At 38.6% G+C, this 25845-nt stretch overlaps 1 protein-coding gene across 5 annotated transcripts in view; it reads left to right on the plus strand.

The window, feature by feature from the left end:
• The window catches only part of UHRF2 (ubiquitin like with PHD and ring finger domains 2), a 171938-nt gene extending 151680 nt beyond the window's left edge, over positions 1-20258 (plus strand). For 2 of the 5 annotated variants that reach the window (XM_073345304.1, XM_073345305.1), the window contains 7 exons: positions 5102-5208; positions 9187-9349; positions 10002-10139; positions 11058-11181; positions 11642-11805; positions 15750-15848; positions 19176-20258. In XM_073345304.1, the coding sequence (XP_073201405.1) occupies positions 5102-5208; positions 9187-9349; positions 10002-10139; positions 11058-11181; positions 11642-11805; positions 15750-15848; positions 19176-19322 (942 nt within the window). In that variant the 3' untranslated portion in view covers positions 19323-20258. Of the gene's footprint in view, positions 1-5101; positions 5209-9186; positions 9350-10001; positions 10140-10728; positions 10930-11057; positions 11182-11641; positions 11806-14798; positions 14954-15749; positions 15849-19175 lie in introns of those variants that run through there. The other 3 variants (XR_012159104.1, XM_073345307.1, XM_073345308.1) reach the window with 3 other exon arrangements.
• Positions 20259-25845: the final 5587 nt, after the last annotated feature.

Genomic DNA, 25845 nt, shown 5'->3' on the forward strand with positions numbered 1-25845 from the left:
TTCAACGATACTGATGGCTGTTCCAGTGCCACAGGAATTTCGGTTCCTCAAAGACTTGATAGTATTGGAGACAGATTCCTGAATCACCCTTAGTAGGCACTGACATAACTGCAGTATGGGTTATGCCCGGATGTCCATGACTGCTCCACCCCTGTCAAGTGACAAGGAAGAGGATGGGGATGAGCTATACTCAGTGTCTCTCCAGGGGTCTCCATTACAACACCAGGGAGCTAGCCAGGTAGAAACTCATGTGCCTTCAGTCTACCATCAGAGTAGAAGAGACCGACCTAGTTGGTATGGACACTACTGGATACTCCCATTCCTGCCCTTTCCACCAGCTCAGTGGCCAAATTGGGACCCATGGGTGGCATATGGACAACAATTTTTGAGGGCCTCTAGCTTACCTAAAGAGTTAAAGGAAGGTGATCTCCTGCAGCTTCAATAGTCAGACCTCCTGATCCTCAAGAGGAGACCTTTGAGGAACAGAAGGAGAGACTAGACAAGGAAGCCACTCCTGTGACCAACATTTTCTCATCTCCTGATAAGTCAGTTATGCCTCCCCCACCAACTGTGGCAGACAACTTCAAACAATTTTAGGATCTCTTTAAGAGGGTACCAGATTCTCTGCAAAACCCGCTTGAGGAAGTCAGTGTCAAAGCACAAACTGCTTGACATCCTACAGATGTCATCAGCAAAAATGGCACTCCTCATCAATGAGCGCTGCTTGATTTGGTGAAAACTGTATGGCAGACACCAGACACGATACCTACCCCCAACATGCAAAATGGCAGACAAAAAATATTATGTGTCCTCTAAAGTAGGGGGCTTTTTATTTTCTCATCCCCTAATTCACTGGTCGTTGACACTGTTAATGAACATGGCAGACAGTACTATGCTAAAACGACACCATACAATAAGGACTGAAAATGACTGGATTTATTTGGGCGTAAATAATATTCTTCAATAAATATTCTACATTTTAGGATCGCTAATTATCAAGCCTTCATGGCAAAATAAAACCATACCAATTAATTGAAATTAAATACCTTTATTGAACACATCCCTTTGGATGAGAGAGAGGAATTCCAGGCTATCGTTGCTGAGGGTCAGCTCCTTGCGAGGACAGCAATGCAGGCTTCTCTGGTTGCTGTCGATAGAGTTGCACTTTCCAACTTCACAGCGGTTGTCATGAAGAGAACATCTTGGTGTCATCTCTGCGGCTTTCTAAAGAAGGTACACATCATGGTGGAGGACCTCCCTTTTGAGAGATCTAAATTGTTTGCAGAAAGAATGGAAGAATCACTCCACACATTGAAAGATTCTAGGGCTACATTATATTCTCTGGGTGTTTATACTCCTGCCCAGAAAAGAAGACTCAGTAAGTACCAGACGGCACAGAGATCCCGGCCTACTCACTTTCCTTCTCCCCAGAGACATTAGGATCCTCAAAGGAAGAGGCAGAGATTACAGAAACAGAGACCAACTGCTCCCCAGTTATTGACATTGCACCCTTTTACATCCAATTTTGATGTGTTGTTCGAGGCCTCAAGTTACCTCTCGCAGTCTCATTTGCTCAAACAATCCAAACATCTCCACCAATTTGGTGACTGTCTTACTCCTTTTTATCAAAACTGGAAGCATTATAACCTCAGACAAGTGGATATTAGTGATTATCTCCAAGGGCTATTCAATCCACTTCACCTTCCTCCCTGCCTCTCTTCAGGGACCTTTCTCACAAGCATTGTAACACGAAGAAATGTACCACCTCCTAAAACTAGGTGCCAGAGAACCTGTTTCCACCCAACACAGAGGGAAGGGTTTCTATTTCAAATACTTTCTGACACAGAAAAAGAACGGCAGTTAGAGACCCATTCTGGATTTAAGGGCACTCAACAGTTTCAATACAATACAATAAAATACAATACAGTATTTCAAGACAGTTACCTTGGCAGCAATAATCCCATCTCTGGACCAAGGGGACTGGTTCTCGGCCCTCAGCCTACAAGATGCTTACTTTCATAACACAAACCACCCATCATACAGAAGGTTCCTAAGAGTCACTCTGTGTCAAGATCATTTCCAATACAAAGTGCTCCCATTTGGTCTATCATCAGCACTTAGGGTATTCTTGAAAGTCCTTTCTGTGGTAGCAACACATCCTCACAAACAAGGCATCATGATATTTCCATATCTAGATGATTGCTAGCTCAAAGTACATACATTAACCTACTCCTTGAGAGACACACGAAAAACTATAGATCTATTCCTACAACTAGGTCTATAACTAAATACCCAAAAGTCCACTGCAACAGCTGGAATTCATAGGAACCTGCTTAGATGCAATAGAGGTCAAAGCCTTTGTCCCATCACATTGTTCAACATCTTAGCCAGCTTAATCTTGACAGTTCAGGCCAATCTGCGGATTTCAGCCAGAACCTGTCTGCAACTACTGGGGCATATGGCAGGTGGGCACCTTTGTAATAAAGCATACAAGACTACACATGCATTGTCTTTAAGGGTGGCTCAAAATGGTATATATCCCGAGAAGACACAATTTAAACAAACTTCTGTCAGTTTCCTCAAGAGTCAAAAACTCACTCAACTGGTGGGCAGATTCTCACAAGCTATGTACGGGAGTCCCCTTCACTCAGTCAACCCTGTTGTTGATGATGGATGGCATCCCTAATGGGATGGGGAGCCCACTTGGACACCGACACCTACACCATTCAGGGCAAATGGTCCCCTCTCGAATCCACACTACGTGTCAACTTACTAGAGCTCAGAGTAGTCAAGAATGCATGACACTCTTCCTACCAATGATCAAAGGCAAACGTAAAGATTATGACAGACAACATTGCATGCATGTTCTATATAAACTGCCAGGGAGGAGCAAGATCACATTCCCTATGTGCCAAGGCAGTGCAAATATGGAACTGATGCATTTGTTACCAGATCAGTATCTCAGCAACTTTATGTCCTGAGCATACAGAACACTATGGCGGATATTTTCAGCAGAAAAGTTTCCAAGATTACGAATGGGAAGTAGACAATACCATCCTTCACAACATATTCATACAGTGGGGAACTCCAAAGATAGACCTGATCACCCCACCCAAGAACAAAAAATGCTCTCAATTCTGCTCCAGAGAATGCCTGGGTCACCATTCTCTTGGAGATGCTTTTCTCCCCAGATGGAACAGACATGTGTGACATGCATTTTCACCAATTCCACTAATATCAAAAGTGATATTAAAGATAAAGAAAGAAAAGGCCAGAGTTGTTGTTATAGTTCCAGTGTGGCCAAGACAGACTTGGTTTCCATACCTTTTTAAGCTGGCGGTCTGTCCATCATTTACTCTCCACCCTGTTCCTCTTCTTTCTCAAGATTTGGGCCAGATCCGTCATGCAAATCTGCAAGTTCTCCTGCTCAAAGCATGGCTCCTCAATAGTTCCAAAACTCAGAAATGAACTGTTCTGAGGATGTGAAGGAAGTACTGTTACATAGCAGAAAAATAATTACTTGTCACACATACAAGAAATAACTGTTGTTTTTTTTAAATCTGCTAATTGTGACATTTCATAGATACTTATAGAAATGTCATTCAACTTGCTCACAAAAACCCATTGTTTTTAAAAATGTGGTCAATAGCACCAAATCATTCTTCCTGCTTAAACCATAGAGCTCTTAAATTGTATTTACCAATTCTTTATCAGCTTGTCAATAAAATTCATTCAGATTTCACAGAATGGTAGGGTTAAATTCACTGAAGTTTGGAAACTGCTTTGAGATCCTTGGATAGAAGGTGATATATCAGTGCAAAATATTACTGTTTAAAAAATTGAGAATATGATTCCTCTCCAAATGCATTTTTATTTGATAATACATTACTACATTTAAAATTTAGTTGATATTCTCCTTTTTAAAAATTCAAGTATATTAGAAGCTCTCTGAGATACAATCTAGGACAACGTTTTCCATCAGCCAAACAAAAGACCAAGTTAGAATACTAAAATAACCTACGCAACAAAATGGTCTAATCTGTAGTTGAAAAGATATTTTGCTTTCTTTTCAAACAAGACATGCTTTTTATATCTTTAAATAGTTTTTGTGCATCTACTGGATATTAAATACAAGAAGTTACAATTATTATTATATATTATTTTGGGCATCCCAAAGTGTGTTAAGGATAGTACAGAAACGAGTAAAGACACATCCCCTGCCTTGAAGATCCTTTGAGCTAAATTCAGACATGACACTACAACTTAGGGTAATAAACTAAAGATAGGAAAGGGGAGAAGTAGGACGAGAGAGGTAATAGTAGGATTATGCAGTTACTCAATTAAGGCATGTATAAAACTTTTGGTTTCACTGATTTGTGTTATTAAAAATGCTTTTGGAGAGGAATCCTATACTGTACTTAAAAAAGCGAATGCAAATAAATGTCTCCATTCGTATAATAGTGAGTTCATAACACCTATCTGACGATGTGTATGAAAAACTTCTCTTACAGCGGTAAATATAGCTAGAGCTGCATTTTAGTAATGTTCTAGTTAATGAAGTTCTGTTTACCAATCCCAGCCCAGTATGGGCTGGATCCTACAAGGTGCTGAGTGTTCTGGCCTTGATCCAGCAGTGCCTTTTTGCACATTGTTAACATTAAGCACAAGTGTCATTGAAGTATAGTTAAGAAAATGCTTAAGTGCGCCACTGGATCAGGGCCAGTGTGCTTAGTACCTTGCAGAATAGAACCCTATTTATCAGTGATGGTAATACATATTTTGAAAATATGATTTCCTACTAAACTAAACTTTCATTGTTCTATCTTAATAACACTATAATTATGATCAGTGTATGCTCCCCACCCTCCACAGTTTTTAGAAGCTAAGGGTTTAGTAGTCAACGGTCTGATGATCATGGAACCAGTAGCTTTGTGTTAGTATAATTTCTAGAAGGAGAGTCATGTAGGAACAGAGCACAAATTCATAGTTGTGTGTTAGGGAAATGTTCTTGTTTGAGAAACAGGACCAATGAAGCACTGGTGTTTTCAGTTCAGATGCTTTAATTTGGAATGTTAAAACAGAGGATAATCTTCTCCCACAGGATCGAGGTGATGAATTCACTTACACTGGGAGTGGTGGTAGAGATCTTTCTGGTAATAAAAGGATTGGAGAACATTCATTTGATCAAACATTAACACACATGAACAGGTAAGTTTTTTGAAGTATAAATTAAATTAAGGTCTTTCAAAGAACAATACTGTTAGATTCCATTAATTTAAAACAAATTTTTGATATCTTCCTTTTATCTCATAAAACCCTTGTAAATGATGGTACCTCTGGCTATCCACTGGCATTTCATCCATGTCCTGTTATATTGATTTAAAACAGTAATTGTAGCTGAATAAAACACATTGCTATATTATAGGTTGAGCTGGTAGCTATGCCTTTGGTTAATGTTGCTTAACACTTTCCACTATAAGAGCCGGTTTTCAGTGGCATAACTTTGCGAAACTTTGAGTGTTCATGCTGAAATTTTCCATGCCAAGTGTCTGGCTAAGGAAGACTTAGTTATTTAGCTAAAATGGTTAACCATTTGTAAGAAATAAGTTAGGGGGAATATGTTTTACCCAGGTTAAAAAAAAATGTGATCTGTTTCACTGAAGTGCTAGTTCATCCATGTATTGGAGCAGTGCATGAAATTAGGGGTTGTCCTGATGTCAAGGATATTTCTTTTGCTGTCCCCGTGAAAATCTGCCTAATTTTTGTCAAGTTATAAGCCTCTTAAAAATTGCAGTTCAGACATGCGCAGTAAAGGCTTCGTAAAGTTTGGCAACCATATTCTCTGAAGATTCTGCTTGCAGTGGGCATGTTTCATCATCGTCACAACTCCTAGATGCTGACCAGACTGCGCATGCATTATTCCCATAGGTCGACTGAGCATAGTGCAGTGCAGAGTTGCAAAGACCGAGTAGGACTTTCCCTGCAACCTTTCCTTCTGGCAGCACAGTTCCACTGTAATGCCAGGCATTAGAACTGAGAGATGGAGACTCCCATACTCTCAGTGCTTCACCTGCTGGTGCCCAAGCAGTGATGAAGAAGAGAAGGAACAGCCTAACTTGAATACAGAGGGATGTGAAAGAGGGCAACAAGAACTAAGGTGGGAGTGTTGAGAACATAGGGACAGAGACAGGCTTGGGTGACAGTGTTAGCAGAGTTTTGCACGGGCAGCCTTAATGCAGGCATTTCTTATTATTTGCATCCTTGACTTTGTAACCTTACTGTTCTTTTAATGTAGTTTTTTGTGCTTAATTGTTACATAGTTCCTGTAGATATAAAACACAGTTTTATCTCAAATGAGGATATAAGTAATCTGGATAAAAGGTAGTAGATACGTTTTATGATTTAGTGCATTAATGTTTTTGCAGTCTAGTGCTGGACCTCGGTCATGTCAGTGTTCAAAATTAATTTTTCGATCTTTGCTATAGCAGACATGGCATTCAGCCTTCTTATTACAGGAAGCCACTCAGTGAGTGGGCATGGATTGAAGCATTTCCCCACCTTTCAAGCATGAGTCTACTGCTGTCTTAAAGTGGTCTGTCAAAAAGAGCTGTGGTTGCTTTGTTTGTCACCTTTATTTCTAGTTATCAGATGATTTGGTTGCAAGACTAGTATAAATAACAGCACTTCAAAGATGCTATGTGATTGGGGGTTTTGTTGTACTCACAGAATTCCTTAGAATTCACAACCGTTCTCTACCTTGTTTACATAGGGTTCCAGGCAACATGATAATGCTTTCCCCAACCAGCATAGGATAAAAAAGGAATTTCTGATGACATCATCTCTGATGGAGCGCATCAGTGCCCTGTCAGTTGATTTTCATTCGCAAGCAGCAGAACAGATCTGTTATAGCTCTCCTGAGCTATTTCATTAAATGCTTTCACTTGTTGTTTAACTGCACCTTTTCACATTAGCTTTTTCATATCTCCACCAAAACTCAATGTGAGGGATCTCTGTCATTTAAGCAGTACATGCAGAAACATTTATTTTGGCATTGAAGAAGAAAGAGAAGCCTACTGTGATTTTAACAAAAAACATTTCTGCTTTTTGATGATTCATCAGTTTTTCGACTGTACAGGAATGCATTTAAATGGTCAGCCTTTACCCCTGGACTCTTCACTAAAGCGATGATGATCCAGATATTTTCATAAAGAGGGAATTTCATCTATCTGTGTGTTGCTAGTCGGTGTTCATATAGGTAGATTTCTTTTAAGTATTCCGGGTTGCCAAACTGAAGTATTGCAATTTTTCACAGAATATGGCTGCATTTTTATTATGTGCAGAAGAAAGTCAAACAACATATTACCAATTTTTGGGACAAGATTAGGCAGAGTTATTCAGGAAAGGTGATCAGTGTCCAATCCTGTACTTAGCCTGTATATGAATAAATGACATCTTATACTGACCTAAAGTCACTGAGAAACTTCATTTTGCATCTCCTCAAAAGCCATCTTCTGAATTTAATGAGGTAGTAGTTCACATGGGAAATTCCACCATATTCCTTTTCTGAGTGTTAACCTGACTCCTCTGGTGATTAAACATAAGGGACCAAATTTTCAGAACAAGACGACTTATCTAATTTGCCTAATGCATGAATCTGAACAGCCACCGTTTGATCACAAACTTTCTGTATGCACAGTAGTGCATGATTTTTTTGCACATAGACCTTAGTACTCTTTTTTAAAACTTGGCCTCAAGAATTTGATATAGTTCAGCTACAGTGGCTTGCAGTTATGACAGATAGTAGTCTTCATGGTTAGGGTCCACTTAGATGATGATAATAATGATAATAATTAATAATTAATGAACAGGCTGCTAATAGGTTACAAACTATTTAAAAAAAAAAGATATTCCAAGTGAGTTGTGCTCTTCAACATTAACCTTATACTATGACAATTGATACAGTTTTGTCACAGTAAAATAATGCATAATTAATGGCACAGGCAAAGTAAAAAATATATAATTTCTCACTATGGTCACAGCAATGTTATGGACTCTGTTGCCATTCATTAACAGTTCATTAGTTTGCTTTGATCTAGTCCTCTTTGAAATGAGACTTCACCAAAGCAAACTAACAAAGTGTTAATGCATAGCCGCTGATCAAACCAAATAAATAAACTGTGAATGCGTGGCCAAGAAGTCCTGGGCAAACATCTATTAGTAAACTTTGTTAGAGTTCAGACAGTGATGAATTCTTTCCTGGAAAACTAGTTTATTTTCTATAGGTTCTCACTCTGAGATAATGAAAAATTTTCAAAGCATTATTCATTGGGTACATTTGCACAGAAAAAAAAACAACCCATGGCAGCGAGTTGCAGAGCCTGGGTCAACTGACTTGGGTGGTACAGAGCTAAAAATAGCAGTACAGATATTCCCGCTTGGTCTGGAGCCTGAGCTCTGAAATCCAGTAGGTGGTTAGTAGCCTAATCTTAAAATTGTTATTGCTCACACAGTACCTATTCTTTGGCAGTTTCACAGGCAAAGTAAAGTAATGCTTTAGCTATTGAGATCTGTTGGACAATTATTGCATACCTTTTCCAGATATGACTGTTTGGCTGGTTTTATATCTTCACACGTGTTTATTGGCTAAAATACTAATTCCTGTATACAGTTTACTTTTTCCCATACTTTTTATTTTTGTAAAGATGACACTTTAGAAAACCTGATAACCTGAAATGATGTGGAAGGAAGAAGAGGGAGATATAAACTTTGCCTTAGCTGATGCTGATCATTTAGATTTTATCATTCCTGCCACATTTTTTGAGAAATAACTACTCTAAGATACGAATAATCAGCTTTTTGCATGCCGTCATGTTTTGCCTGTTAGCATCCCTAAGGTTTTCTACTTGAACACTTAAAACAAAATTCCATGTGGTTCCATTTTTTTCCCCCTGTCATGCATGGCAGAACTGTTACTGATACGGATGCTAGAAAACTCCTATTGTCACTTCTGGCCCCAGTCCACTTTCTTGGGGAGGACTTTACTAGAAATCTGGTTATCTATCCCTTTGCTAGTTGGTGAAAGCATAATCTGGCAAGGCAAATAAAGTGTGACCTAGTCACATTCATGCTGAGCATTATATTTTATGATGCATTATATTACATGAAGATTTTTTAATATGTTTTTAGGGCACTGGCCCTAAACTGTGATGCTCCATTGGATGATAAAAATGGAGCAGAGTCTAAGAATTGGAGAGCTGGTAAGCCAGTTCGAGTAGTGCGCAGTTCTAAAGGACGAAGGATCAGCAAATATGCCCCTGAGGAAGGCAATAGATATGATGGCATTTATAAGGTACACAGTCTTCTGCTACCTACTTTATTGCATTTTAAGAGGAAAATGCTGTTTAGATTCTTAGTGTTTCATAGCCTTTATTATTACATTGGAAGAAAGTGATCATGGTGTCTTAGTAAAGATTATGTAGCTTAGCTTATTCTGTATTGAAGACCATTTGAAATGAAAGTATTCAAAGCAACAGTAACAGAACATAGTCCATAACAAGGATATATCAATCTGAGTAGATAAGCTGTCTTTACAAACATGGACAGAACCAAACTGATCCCTGGGAATCCATTCATTTTAACCCCACGCCTCCCAAAAAATTTTTTCACGCGCTTCTTAAAATCCTAGCATCTACCATAAGGATGTATATCACTGAACATACTGTTCTACATTTATTGAAATAGCCATTTGACAGTGGAGGGAAGAGAAGATTTAAAACTGTAGTGTATATAATATGATTCAAGTCTGCTTTGTTCTCCTTGATCTATATACAGTATGACTATTTATGTGTATTTGATGGTTTATGGTAAAATAATGAAAATCCAGTGAAGTGAGAACATTCAACTTCTGGCAGGATTTGCTTGAATTTGATTTGGGGACCTAGTATGACACAATTTTATAAGCTGTTGGAGAAAATGCATAAACTGGAACTGTTGTGATTTAGGTGGTGAAATATTGGCCAGAAATTGGAAAATGTGGATTCTTAGTTTGGCGTTATCTTCTGAGAAGAGATGACGTTGAACCTGCGCCTTGGACCTCAGAAGGAATAGAACGGTCAAAGAAATTGGGTCTGAATGTACAGGTTAGAATCTAAATTCACAAACTTGTTTCAATGTTTTAATCAAATAAGTTGAGTCTAACTTAAATTCTAATTGTAAAAAAGTCAGTTAAATTCTATCCCCATTCTTCACATACTCATTGTGGTAGGCGCTAAGATCACAAAATATTTAAGATTTCCAGCAGTTTAGAAAACATTGCAATATTTAGGCAAAGCAGGATGAATTATGGCTGGAGCTTTGGGCCTGAATTACCTTGCTTTTATGTGTTTGTCACTCTTTGAGAGCCCAATAGGACAACTATTACTCACTTTGAATAGTACTCCTATGAGTTGTTTCATGGTTACTAAATGGAGCTGTAAATGTATCTTCCCTGATAACTTTGAAAAAATATGTACCTGTGTCTGTTATTTTTCCCAACTTTGTACCCAGTGACTGTGGAGCTCCCACAGAGAGGCCAATCTCTCAGCATTGCAGAACCTCTGAGCAACTGGAAACTCATTTCACATGAGTTTCCCCCCCCCCCGCCACCCCCCCCCCCCCCCCCCGAGTAGCTTTGCCAACTCCCTGTTCTGGAGCTGGGAAGATTCAAGGCAGTATTGCCTTTCTCAACAGGCCAACCTTTTCCTTGGATGGATTACCTTGCCACAGAATCAGCATCTTCAGCTTTAAGTCTGTGGTTTGTGGAGTTTGGAAGGCCATGGATATCTTTCACTGGATTGGTTCCTTTTACATCAAGCTTCATCAGATCTTTATCACTGAATTACAGTTCCCTAAAAATAGATGTTACACATGTAACTTCATTTTCTTGCTTATGTGAGTCCTTTGAAATTATTTCAATGTGTAGGTTTTGTGGTTGAAGTTTTCTTTGGAAATGGACATCCCCATATTCCAGCAGGTTTTGTTTTATCTTAAAAAAAAAAAATCTTTGTTTTTCTGTTTAGTATCCCGAAGGTTATCTGGAAGCCATGGCTAGTAAAGAGAAGAAAGATAAGGTTAAAAAGCAAACTGTGAAACAGGAGCCAACCAGACAGAGCAATGGAAACCAGAAAAGGTCAATTGATAATGGTATGTCTTCTTATTTTTTTGAGATTAGGTAGAGTTCTATCAAGTTGTATATATTTAAAGTCAATAATATGAAAACTGTTAAGAAAACAGGAAGTCATTTGGTATGAGAATGTGAAACAAGAAAAAATGTTAGTGAAGCAAGTATTCAACTAAATGTAAAGGAAAGGTTTGTTCTCATAGGATCCTGTTCAGTGCTGGGAAAGGGAAAAAGGATAAAACTGTACGAGAAAAGAAAATACTGTATAATTTTCTCTCCATTCCTAACACTTTTTCTATTTTTTCAGAAAGAAAAAATGAACAGTCTTATGTGTAGCCTTGTGCTGCAGTCCAGAATAAAGCTGAACAATAGGAAGAATTTATTACAGTTTTTCACAAATAAGATTCCTGTTTATTGTGTTCCCTTCTTAACAGTTCAAACTAACACTCTGCTCTTATTGTGTCTGCTGATAATATTTTTCAGTAGGTACAGAGGAGCCTAAAAGGACACCCAAAACCATGAGAATGGGAGATGGAGGGAAAGGAGAGGCTTTCCAGCTAACCCAGCAACAGCAGTGGCTGATTAGAGAAGACTGTCTGAACCAGAAACTGTGGGATGAAGTGCTTGCTTCACTTAAGGAAGGACCAGTATGTTTGCAGCTTGCTTATATTATTTTGCATTTTTATGCCAGCGGGAATTTTAGCCTACGTAGATTGAGAGATTTTATTAACTCTCGTCTCATACTTGAAACACTAATGCTAATGAAAAAAAAGATTTATTTATGATTTTGCAAAAAAAAAAAAAAAAAAGCCCAAACAGTAGTAATACAGTTGCTATCTATGTCGTCTTTTACATTGTGAATATATGTTCTCTGGTGTGATGTGGGCATGAGAAATAAGACATAAAAAGAAAGATAATGCTTCTCAGTAATACTGTCTTTACTTAAAGTAATAGACAGGAAATTTAATTTTGTGCTCTAACTCAAGAAGGAGATGGTAGAGAAACGCTGGGAAGGCCAGATGTGGATAGTCATATCAAAAGGTTCAGATACCAAGTTAGTTTAAAAAGCACACACATTATCCTGAGAGATAAAAACATACACTACCGCACATAAAGTTAGTGTAAGGGCCCAATCCTGTAGCTGTTAGTTGGGGGCAAACCCTATTCACATGATTGGGGGCAGCCAGATCAGTCCCTAAGACGGCAAGGGTGTATGTAAAACAGAGTGTACAGTATATGTACATAAAATGTTAAGGAAACAACAAGGGATAGTCCAAGGTGGAGGAGACAAAACCTCAATATAAAAATTCCAGAGACCGCATATTCCTTCAAAAGGGTAAGCGCAATAAAACCTCCTCCCTGCCCAAAATATACTATATGTGAACATTAATTAATCGTCATGACACTCTGGGTAGTAGTTATTTTACCCAATTTACAGATGGAGAAATCAAAGCACAGAGAGTGTAAAGCTGAAGGTCAAAAATCAAGTCATGAAAAACTAAGAAATGTTATGCCTTCCCCAGAACAACTTTCTGCCTCTCCAATTACAGATTCTTTAAATATTAAAAATACCAACATGCTTGGCTGTAATACTATATGAGTAGCTGGTGATAGTCCATGGATAAGTGAGTTTTATATCATCATCAATAGTAGTTTCTCCCCACCTTCTCATTCACCTTTGCCCTCTTCTCTTCCTCCCCCTTTCCTCCTCATAACTCTTTGCATCTTATTTTTTCTTTTTCCCCTCTCTACCTCTGCTTTTTCCCATCCCAGCCTCCCTTTTTCTTTCCATCTCACCTCCCTCTTCATATCTCTCCCTCTTTGCCTTCCTTATTATTCTCTGAGCTGCAGTCATCAGAGGATAACATGAGCACAACTGAGTAGATATGGCTGATGTAATGTCCAGTAAAGGACAATATTTAGGGGAATAGACACCCAAAGCAAATGTTTTGGTAGTAATTAGTTGATTATGTAAATCACTTTGAATGTGTAGATTGATGAAGAAATAGTAGTAGAAGTAGTAGTATATATATTTATCTTAGAGAGAAAAAAAAACCCTACTGTTAATAGAGTACACAAACACTTTGCAGGGCCATTGCTCCAACAGCCAGCTCTCAGCAACTATGTTAAATGCCTGCATCAGTATTTGGTACCAGTCAGTCCACAGTATCTATACTTGTCTTCTTCAGGAAAGTCTAAACTCCTTACGATCGCCTGTAACTAGCTGGTCCTTCCAGACACACAGAGGGAACGGGGAGAACAAAAAACACTAGCAAAACTCTAAAGAAAAGGGACTTCAGAAAAATCCAAAGCAGGAAAATAGGATGCCTAAAAATGAACACCATAAAAATTCCATTTATTTGGGAAGTAGCAGGACCAATATACTTCTTATTAACAGGAATTCTCTGAAAGTAGAAGCACCTGTAGTTCCCTGTTCTTCCACTTAAGATACCTCTCCACTACACTGCTGCTAGACTAGTAGCTATAAAGGAGCAGAGATAAAGTTATGAGCCATTTTCTTGTGTTCCCTCCAAGGCATATGTATTAACTTTTTTTAAATGACCGGAGAGGTATAAATCCTAAAGTTATACATAACACAAGGGTATAGTGACATGTATGTGTAACAGCAGAAAATACTAGCTTGTGGGAAATCCAGTTACTGGGAAGTAGTTTTCCTCTAGAGTCCTACCTATAATTTTGACACTACCTGATACTATATACATTTCCATACAGCTCCCACTAATGTTAATAGGAGTCAGCTAGATCGCTGCACTGCAAATGGACCATTTGACCATTAACGCATACTGATGTTCATTGTTTTCACTTGTACTATATATATGGTTCAGTTTGAATCAAACAATTCTGATATTTAAAAAATATTTTAAAGGTCTATATTTTGTGTAATCATAATTCCAGTTTTACTTTTATATGGAGTGAGGAGCTCTAGAGCAACTAAAATATCAGAGTTAGAATCTCCATAAGGCCTACTATGCTTCTAAAATACCCAGTACAAATTTCCCCTGCCCTGATGGGTTGCTTTGGGAAGACTGAGATGTAAGGATGAACGTTTACATTTGCAGAGTGATCTTTTCATTTGTTTTTGCAGCATAGAGCAGTAGTTCTCAAACTTTTGTACTGGTGGCCCCTTTCACATAGGAAGCCTCTGAGTGTGACCTCCCTTTATAAATTAAAAACACTTTTGTATACATTTAATACCATTATAAATGCTGGAGGCAAATCGGGATTTGGGGTGGAGACTGACAGCTTGCGATCCCCCATGTAATACCCTCACGACCCCCTGAAGGATCCTGACCCCCAATTTGAGAACCCCTAGCATAGAGGAAAGTGATTAAACTAGCCACAGTCCTTGTGTGAGTACAATAGCAGGTGCAGAGGTGACTTGCTCCAGGAAAGGGTTAGGTGCTTTGTTCCCCTCTGTGTAGAGAAGTAGAGATCACTTTTCTAGAATACTGCAATCTATGACAAAGGCAACTTCAGAAGGGAAGAATGATCACTTGATACAGGTACATAACTTCCCATGTTTTCTGACCCCTGCTGAGAATCCCTAGGTCTTACTGTTTTAACAAACATTAATGTGGAACTAGTACTTTTTCATAACCTTGTTTCTCTGGATTCTCAGGAGGACTTGGAGAAGCAGGAAATTTAGCATGGCCATGGACCAGCTTCCTGGCCACTCCCTCAGGTTGTATTTGTCATGGGTATGAAGGATTGAGGAAGACTGAACCCAACCAAATATCCAAAATCTCGAATTTAAAGCCAATTGAAAAAACAATGGTATAACAAGTTCAGTGTTTATTATTTATTATTAATGTGCTTAGCATTGTTCTTCCCTAAGAAGTCTACAATCTAAGAAGAAATGGTAAACAACAGTTCAGTCATGTAAACATGAGGTGAGCAGAATATAGAAATAGATAACACTGACACAAGTTGAGTGCATGGCTATATTAGAGACAATATTTCTGCAGGCATGGGAGCAATACCAGTGGGCTTTTTGGAAGAAATGTGCAATTCAGACTGTCTGATATGAAAAAAAGGAAGCTAGAATATAAACAAGCCAACTATGCTTACCTACAAAATCAAGCTGTCATGTAGTCATATTTGGAGAAGTGTAGTGTGTGTGGATTTTCCAACTCTTGGCACTTGTGCAAAATTATTAATCAGCACTAACTCGGAAACTCCTGGCCTGCTTAGAACCCAAGGCTTAGGAAAAGAATAACATTTATGTAAAATATGGATTAACTTAGAAGCTGTCATGAGAAAGGGCTGGTCTTTATGCTTTTTCCAAAGACTTATGGGGCCCAATTCTATTCTCAGTTACTTTAGATTTACAGCTGTGTAAATGAAAGCAAAATTTGGCTCACCAGGTTTAAATTTGTACATATTTTAAGTAAGTGTGATTACTACAGTAGTTGGGCAAATGATTTGCCCCTGTTAAAAACTGCATTAGCTACAGTAATTTTAGACAATCCGCACAAGGGTATTATTCATTCTTATATGTTTGCTATGTTCATGGATGTGCCCTTAGTAGAATGTTCTCATCCCATTTTTTCTTTCCTTTGCCCTACACTAGAATTTTCTGAAGAAACTGGAACAATCCTTTATGTGTGTCTGCTGCCAGGAGCTGGTTTACCAGCCAGTGACAACAGAGTGCCTCCATAATGTCTGCAAAGTAAGTACAAACTCTGTCCTGCTCTGGGCTGAGTTTCTGGCACTGAGGCACCAGTCAACTGAGCCAGTCTATATTTTAGCAAGACAATAATTATACCAAGCATTCTGACCAAGGAATGCAACAAGTTTGCTCCCAATTTGGTGTGATTATGGTTTATTTTCATTGAGTAATCTGTATTTTCTTCCGTTTTATATTTTTTTTAAAAATAGAAATGCATTAGTTTTACTTTTTTTTTTTTTTTTTTTAAACAGATGTGTTAAACTTCACTTAGTGTCGCTCCATTGAAATCAATGGAATTAAGCTAGGGACTGACTTGGTCCAATAGCTAGACTTTGGCACAGTAACACAGAGCTCATTTCATCTATTTAGGAAAGACCACAGCATATCAAATTCTAGAACAAATGATTAGATAAAACAACGCAATACAACTTATATTGGTTCACTACCTGAGTAAATTGTGTCTTAACACTATTTGCTGGGCACCCATTGGGAAATTATATTAAATTTGCAGATTTCAGCGCCAGAAGGAACCATTGTGATAATCTAATCTGACCTCCTGTATAACACAGGCCATAGAATTTCCCCCAAATAATTCCTAGACTAATGCATATCTTTTAGAAAAAATCCAATCTTGATTAAAATTTTCTGGTGACAGAGAATCCACAATGACCCTTGTTATATTGTTCCAGTGGTTAATCACCTCAATGTGAAAAATGTACATCTTATTTCCAGTCTGAATTTGTCTAGCTTCAACTTCCAGTCATTGGATCATGTTATATCTTTCTCTGGTAGATTGAAGAGCCCATTTATCAAGTAGGGGCTTATAGACTGTAATCAAGTCAGCCCTTAACCTTCCCTTTGTTAAGCTAAGCTGCGCTGCTTGAGTCTATCGCCATAAGACTTCATATTTTCAAACTTGAAGACTTGGATACCAGACAGTTTATGGAATCCAATGTTTACTAGAATCAGTAAAGACTTTGCATATATATATATATATATATATATATACACACACATAGAAAGAGAGAGTGCATTTTTGTGTAGGGAGGCGTATACACACACACACCCACACACACACTAAACTGTACATGTCACATCTGCTTCTGATATCTCAGTTATCTCTGTTTTATGCATTTTCTCTGCCAGTATGTTTTTACATGTTAGCTATATGGTCACAGTTCAAGGGATGTGCGTGCCTTAGAATAGCTCTGCCATTGTATTGGAGGAATATTGATTTACTAGTTGCGTAGAAGAACAACAATTTGGTTTAACTGTACTTGGATCATTATATCTTCCAAGTACAAAATCTACCCATAGAAGTTTAATTTTTAAGACTAGTGTTAGCACCTCATACAACACAAATCGCTCATTTATTAAAAAAAGAAAAGGAGTACTTGTGGCACCTTAGAGACTAACCAATTTATTTGAGCATAAGCTTTCGTGAGCTACAGCTCACTTCATCGGATGCATTCAGTGGAAAATACAGTGGTGAGATTTATATACACAGAGAACATGAAACAATGGGTGTTACCATACACACTATAACGAGAGGGATCAGGTAAGGTGAGCTATTACCAGCAGGAGAGCAGGGGGGAAAAACCTTTTGTAGTGATAATCAAGGTGGGCCATTTCCAGCAGTTGACAAGAACGTCTGAGGAACAGTCGGAGGGAGGGGAATAAACATGGGGAAATAGTTTTACTTTGTGAAATGACTCATCCACTCCCAGTCTTTATTCAAGCCTAAGTTAATTGATTCCAGTTTTCAAATCAATTCCAATTCAGCAGTCTCTCATTGGAGTCTGTTTTTGAAGTTTTTTTGTTGAAGAATTGCCACTTTTAGGTCTGTGATCGAGTGACCAAAGAGATTGAAGTGTTCTCCGACTGATTTTTTGAATGTTTTATAATTCTTGACATCTGATTTGTGTCCTTTTATTCTTTTACGTAGAGACTGTCCAGTTTGGCCAATGTACATGGCAGAGGGGTATTGCTGGCACATGATGACATATATCACATTGGTAGACCCAGTAACCCTGGAATCTATCCTTGCAGCAAAGCCCGTTGCCAGCTGTGTCCACATATCTATTCAGGGGACACCATCATAGGACCTAATCACATCAGCCACACTATCAGAGGCTCGTTCACCTGCACATCTACCAATGTGATATATGCCATCATGTGCCAGCAATGCCCCTCTGCCATGTACATTGGTCAAACTGGACAATTAGAGGGAACACTGGCCAGGACTATCATGATGGGGTGAATAAACAGAAGTAAGGGAGTGGAAAAAACAAGGGAAAGAGAGGAAGGAAATGAAGAATGCTGGATAGATGGTGAGGATCCAAGAGGGTAAGGATAATGAGGGTGGCAACAGAATGGCCACGAGGGAAGAAAACAATGTTCAGAGTTCAAATTGTAAAGAATTGTCTGTTGTTATAACTGCTGCCCAGGAGCTGAGATTCTCCTTGCCCCTGCTGCTGCTCTTAGCTAAGTCCAAGCTGTTCCCAGAGGCTCTGTTCCATGAGATTCTGCTCTGCCTTCTCCACCCACGTGCCTAGGGAAGGACAAAAAGGGGCACTTGGAGACCTGGGGACAACAGAGAAGGGAATGGGATATTTATTTGTAAATGTCTGATAAAGATTTTGTGGAATACCATGTATATGAATATTCTACACATCCCCCTTGAGGATTGACTATTGGGATCTTTCATAAAGATGGAGTAGATGTGGATTGCATGTTTTTTGTTTTGTTTAGTGCTTACTCCATTAGACATTTGCCTTGGGTTCTTTTCTCTTATGTACAATTAGTAAGCTTAATTTATTTATGTAGCATGTGCATAGTAAGCTTAATAAAAATAAGTTTTTAAAAAATATTTAAATATTTTTTTTTTTTTTTAAGTAGAAAGGAAGAACTAGGGAAGAATTTGCAAAGCCCTAGCAAGTTCATAAAAGTTTAAATATAAACTACAACTGCATATTCAGACTCATAGCTTGAAATGAAATGCTGTAATGTTTGAGAAGTTTAGCAGGAATGCTAGAAAGAATCTGCAGACGGAGCTCTCCTACCCACAGAGAGGCGGGGGAAGTGGAGTCCTTCACTGGTGACACTGTACTTTCATTCATGCCAAACTTACTGCTTGTACTGTAGCCAAGAACAGAGTTCTTTGTAGTCTTCCTCTGTGTAATGGCAAAAATGTGTAGCAGAAGACTTAGTAATAGCTTAGTAACAGTTCTAGCTATGCTGAGCACTACGTTTGCTCTCTAGTAGTTGCTTAGCTAGTTTTTCAGCACAAAGCAAAAGCCGTAATTTTTCTTTCCTTGCATTTCTTAGAGCTGTTTACAGCGCTCCTTCCGAGCTGAAGTCTTCACCTGCCCTGCCTGCCGCTATGACCTTGGGAAGGGCTACACGATGGTTCCCAACAAGATACTGCAGACACTACTTGACCAGTTCTTCCCTGGTTACAGCAAAGGACGATGATATGTTCAGCTCCTACCTGACTTCTCCCAGTGACTTTATAGACAATAAAGGAGAATAAACATGAGAAATTCAACAGTGGACCAGCCAACTCGATGGGACTCAACATATTGTCACATTCTGAAGCAGCTAACTCTCTTCCCCCTACAGCCATCTCTTTTGTGTAGTGAGAACTCAAATTCTCAGCTCTCTTTCACCATCAAAGGTAGTTTTGGCCAGTTGACAACTAGTTTTTAAAACAGAAAAACAAAAGCCTCAGCTCTGACTGGTCAGCTGTAGCTGATGCTTAAATTGTTTGTTTTTTGTAACTACCTCAGGACAGAGGAAGATAATTTGTGGGGATTAAAGAAAGTTCAGTGAAGTTTAGCTACACACTGCCTCCTGAATATTAGTTGTGCCTGGTCCAGGCAGTTTGATTTACAAAAAAACAAAACAAAAAAGCAGCACTTAAACCAGTTTGATTAAAGAACAAAAAATTCTGTGGTGTGCATAATCCTTTTTTCTTTTTTTCCCATTATGCTGCATTTTTTTCTTCTTTTTTTTTTTTTCCTCAAGAACAGGCTGATTTTTAGTCTATTTTTGTGAGCTTCATTGTGCTTTTTCTCGTATCTTATGCAAGTTGACTACTAATGACTAATGAGAACAATATGAATGCATTGTTGCTACATTAGTGTAAAGTGATCTGTGTTTTTTGCACTTAAGGAGGGTATTCAAGACACTCTAGTTGTGTAAAAAAGAATTCATATGAAACAAGCCACTTTTGTATTAGTTAAACCTGTATGCTTTTAGTAGAACTTGTATCAGTGGCAATACATCTACACAGCATTGAAGGCAGTGCTAGCTTGGAGAGGGTTCAAATCGCTTCATATTGTGATCTGAAATTTTATATACAGTATATTCCCCCAAAATATACATTAAATATTTTATGATTCAGAAAAAGTTGCTAATTTTTGTTGCTTTGTATTGTAACAACCATGTAGCCTAAATCATATTTAACAAACAAGTACCTTTTTGTAGTAAATGTTTTCTTCAATTGGGTTTTATACTTAAAATGGGGTATTATATGACCTTCCATTTCAAAAGTTGGTAATGACGATAAATAGTGAATATATTGGGCCACAGTCTGCTTTAAGGATAGAAGAATCTACTCTATCTTAATCTGTTCTTGGTAGGTTTAACAGATATCTCATGGTCTCAGCATGTAATCTAAGGTTTGCGTTAGTGGGGAGTTTTTACTCTTGGAGATTTTCAGACCAAGACGATTTAAAATAAACCCAAACCCTACTTTGATTAGGGTCTTCTTTTTATACCTTAGCAGCAATGAGTTCAGGCATTTAACATGTTTGCTTACCAGAGTCATAACAGAAGAAATATAAATGTGAGAGAGAGTACTCAGTTTATCTTATGAAAAGTGGAGGAGAAACAAATCACCTAACCCTTCTATTCTTAGTCTTGGTATAGGTATCTGACAAGCTTGGAATAGCATTACTTTTAACTTTCAGCAGGAAAGTAGTAATATGTTTGACCTTTTATCTGTTAAAGCCTTCAGTCTAAAGTAACATTTCTCTTTCATTCCAGGAGATAGAATTTCCACTGCAAGTTTACTAATGCAAAATGTACAGGCACCAATGTTAGATATCCCAACCCACTCTCACTGTCCAAAAGGCTTCTGTTGAGCAAAAATTTAAGGAAATAGGATAATTCTTCCTTTGGCTTTTTCCTGTACTTAACACAGAATGAAATTGGTTCCAATGTCATCCTTCAAACAGAGCTGTGAATATTGAGGCTCAGACTTTCAAAGAAACCTTAGACCGTTAGATGCCCAAATTCCTTTGATATTGACTGAGTTTCTTTCTTTAGGTTCTTTGAAAATGGTAGCCTGACTATTCTTCTGGTTAAAACCTTCACTGATTTGTAATATATTTTCATTGTAGACAGCATGCCCACTATAGTGAAGCAGCCTACAATAGCTTGACATGTGCAAGATGCACACACTGAATTCTGCACTATTTCCAAGTGATATTTAGGTCCTGTAAAGTCTTTATGGTACCTTTTATGATAGCCTTACCTGTTTGATAATTAGTAGCAATTAACACTCATTTGACAGTCTTAACAGAGATTCAGAGACTAATGTAACATACTCAGAGACTGAGTAATAATATACCATTTTAATATTAAAATCTTCTCAAAGCCATAAAACTTTTCAATGGAGAAAGAGAAATTTTCAGTAATAGTCTGACTTCTTAACTGTAGCTTGTTACCACTGTTCCTAAAGCTTTTCCTGAATGTTCATATTGTGCCTCAAATTTAGATGTATAAGGTGAACAATACTTCAACTCTGAAGTGTTTTAAATTTAATCTCAATCTGAAATTGTGCATCGTGCCAAAGCACTTAATATTATGTTCCAAGTTAGGCTTAAACTGTTCGTGTGTAAATGCCAGTTTTTTCAAATAAGAACCACACAGAATCCAGTTCTATAAATAATTGGAGTGCCTAACTGTGTTCAGCAAAAAGCAGTTCTTAAATTTCAATTTAACATTTATTTTCCTAATTCAGAATAGTGTAGGGTTTCATTAGCACTTCTCCCATTATCATCAATTCAGTGTAGTGGCTGGTTTAAGGGAGCGCATACCTTACAACGCCAGGCCTAGGAAGTTCTGCTGTTTAATTAGTTTTGGCACCAGCAGTTAGCAGGAGGCGAACCTACCACTAAAATTGTTATACCGTGGTACATTTCTAATGTTTTTATAAGATTGACTGTGGGAGGAAATCACACCAAGAACACCCATGTCTTGTGCCCATATTGGACAGAACAAAGCCCACTCAACTGGAAGAAACAGTGACACACTCAGCGTGACAAGGCCTCTTCAAGAAGGGCAGTGCAGCAACTGAACAGGCCCTCTAGAGCTGGAATTTGCTTTCAACCATAGTTACAGGCCAGTGTGCAGTGGTATTTCATGTGCTTTTTATAATAATTAAACATGATTTCATTTTGGTGCAAGTGGCTTTTACAGCAAATAACTTTGGAATTAAGAGTTAGAATTTTCAGACACCCACTTCTAATGTGTCAGGCTGTCAGCAAAGAAGCACCTGCGAGACTGATTTTGGTGTCTCTGGATTTAATAAATGCAGAAACTGTTTGACTATTTACTAGGAATTTCTTAATGTGCCACTTAGTTTTAGCAACACGTACTCCTTAGTGGCAATAAAACCTAGAACTGAATTTACTCACATTTTACACAACATATTCTTTCTATTTCAATCGTCAACACCAAAATAACCCCTGCAAGGTTGGTGCAACAGCCAGAGCTTTTAGTTATGTGCCTCTTGTAGAGACACTGTTCAAGTGCAGCTGAAGGTTTCCATACAACTGTTTGCTTATATTCCAGTAACAGTTGAGAGTTGTCAGCCCTACTGTGCTCTGCAACGTGCAGACACTTGGCAAAAGTCTCTGTCCTCAACTTTGCAACGTAAGTAAGCTCTATCATCATTTAAAGGCACTATTAGGAAGGCTTAAACGTCTTTACTGATTATTGTTACAAGAGATGTACTCAATTAGATGTTAATGTATCAAAGATATAACTTACGGTGTTTTCCAAATTATAACACTGCAATCCAATTCTTGCAAAAGTAATGGAATAATGGTACTACTAATGCACCTTTTGATATTGAGGATCAGCTTTAGTAAATCAGTTCAGAAAAGATGCAGTTGGCTGTACAGCCTAAGAAGATGGTAGATGTCTGGAGCTCATGCATGGGCCAAACGGACACTACCTCTGAAAAATCTCCCATCAAAGGCAAGAAGGGTTGCATAGGCACCCGCTGTAGAGCACCAACAGCTATATTACTTGAAGAAATGTGGGTAAGCTGTTTTCATAAGAATCTATATAGATGAAGGATCCATAATTACAATTTAGTAATCACTAGTACTCAAATACCTAGGAAAGCTGAGATTTTCCTGTGGTTTGCAAGTCACCCCTTTCTATTCTTTGCCCTCAGCTGGGCTCTCCAAATATTCTCCACATTTTCCCAACATTTAATATTCCAATTTCCTCTACCTGTGTCTTACTCAGGCATCTGTAAACCTTTCCCTTGATCCCACAGATTTCTGTGGCTGGTGTGGTACAGGCATTCCTTCTGTGAATCCAACATCCAGACCTTCTGTTTCAGCACTCTTCCACTTCACCCTCTTATACTGTTAAGCTGCCAGAGAAGCCATGATTCTTCACTTCTGCAGAAGTTGATGAGATTTACAAAGTGAAAGCATTGCACACCTTTTTTTATGGCAGGCACAGTGGACTGCTGTTGGTTGGAAGGTAAGGGAGGCACTCACAGGAGGGGAGGGGAAGAGAGAAAGGGTCCCTGCTCCTGTCTTCTGTCTTAGCTAAGCAATATCTTTTCTTTCACTGCCACCATGTGCCCTTAATCCCCTGTGAGGAAAGTACTGGCTTAACGAACTGAGTGGAGGCAGGAAGCCACAATCATGAGGCCTGTAGACATATCTAAAAACAAGGACAATGGGTTTAGAGACTGGAACAAGTCCTGAGATAGGGATATTGCCACCGTTTGAGGACAGACTGTCACCTTGCAAATTGCCTAAGTTGCCTTAGCTCATACTTGGTCCCACCAATGGGTTGCTAACTCTGACTGAAGCTATCCTGGGAGTTTTTTTTCCCCAACATGACAATGTCATTTTCTTAAAATATCCCAGATTGCTTTCAGTAGTCACCGGGAGATCAGTGCCGACTCCAGGAGACTCCCAGCCAACCCTGGAGGGTTGACAACCCTAGTTAACCTACTTGAAAAGTTCTGGCTTTCTGTGAATTGCTGGGTGGGGGAGAAGGAGTCAAGGAATGTTGCATGCTGAGTATGTAGGAAGTAACCTGAAGAATCGAGTTGAAATGGATGGAAATGAAACATTTTTCTCCCTGTCACAGCAAAATGGGAACTCCCACGTAATAACTTAAGCTTTATCTGCAGTGAGGATTCAGACCAGTTACATCCATTAGTGCCCAGCCACAGCTGTTGCTGCAGTGATGCAACTCCTAGTGCAGACAGACAAGGACACTGCATTCACCTGCAAACGGTGCAGTGGTGCAATCTACAGTAGAGCGTTTTCATCAGGGCAGTTTCTTAAGTGGCTGTGAGTAGGTTTTTTTCCCTGAAGCAGACAAGGCCTGAGTTATAGCTTTTCTTTACTATGTTAATTTTAGTAAGAGCCAATTCTATTATTCTTGTTGGAAAAAGATGATTCTGAAATTTAACAGAGCTGTTAAATTTAAATCTAAATTTAACCCTTAATGGACTTGTGGGAACATCTTCCCTTGCTGTTCACATGGGAGCAGCTGTTGCAGTTTGCTAGCAGTCATTTCCTTTCTTCAGCCTCCCCCTCCTGGCAAACACCAGCCAAAAAAAAAAAAAAAGTGGGTGGGGAGGTCATTTTCCAAAAATCCAAACAGGCGCTGTACTTATCCACTTCATTTGCTAAGCAGTGGCATTTAAAAAACCCCGCTGCTCCGATCGCTACAATGACCACTGGCCAAGTTTTTGCATATAGTCCTATACAACCTCTCCTATTATTCCATGGAAAGTATTTGCCCCACTGTGAATGAAACAGCTTCTCTTACCAGTAAACTTTAAACTCACAGCTGTCTGAGTGAACTGCGGCTTAGTATTAGTTAGGTAAATCTTGTCTATAATGTAAGTAGATGGCATATTTTTCTCCATCCTGTGTGCCAGACATGCTGGGCCTTTTGTTTTGAGGCAGCACCTTGCTAGCAGCAGTGTTACATGAAAAAGGTATCTATTTGCATTGATTCAGCTTTGCGCATTAAAACAGTTAGGGTACTGCAGATCAGGAGTGAGATACTATGGCAGAGCTAGGTGGGGAAGCCTGTACAGCTCATGTATGCACTATGCAGAACTCTACCTACTGCGGTCACTCTTACTGCTATAGATAAGACGTTTCATCCAGTTTGCTTACAGAGGGGGGCAAGTGTTGCAATTTGCATTTTGTACCCTGGAGATTTGAGACTATTTTCATTTTACAAATCGTGTACTGAATTTAAATACAGTAAAACTTATACCACTTAAAGCAAACATTTTCAGTGCTATGTAAATTATAAGTCTGAAATTTAGAAACAACATTTGTGTTAGAGGGATTTACAAATAAAGTTCCCCCTGAGCCTCAATTCTAGCATCACCACTGGAGGGTTATAAATAATAATTTGCTTCATGGTGGATGAGATGGTGCAGAGTTTTTTGTAAAGATGCTTGGGCATATACAAGTAATTCACTTATTTAGAATTCCTCAGTTATTTTCTTTTATCTTGAATACATGCAGATAATAAAGAATTTCTTTTTAGCTAAGTTAGTTGCAAAGCTTGTATTTCTGCAGTGTTTCATTTGTGTATTTGAATACAAAAATCAAGAAATGCAAAATAGTCCCCACAGTACCATTAACTTCTCCACTGAAGATCAAGTTTCACATTTCAGGAGGAACAATAAGAATGCTGCCTGTATGCA

Source organism: Lepidochelys kempii, chromosome 5 (assembly GCF_965140265.1).
Source record: "Lepidochelys kempii isolate rLepKem1 chromosome 5, rLepKem1.hap2, whole genome shotgun sequence".
NCBI lineage: Eukaryota > Metazoa > Chordata > Testudines > Cheloniidae > Lepidochelys > Lepidochelys kempii.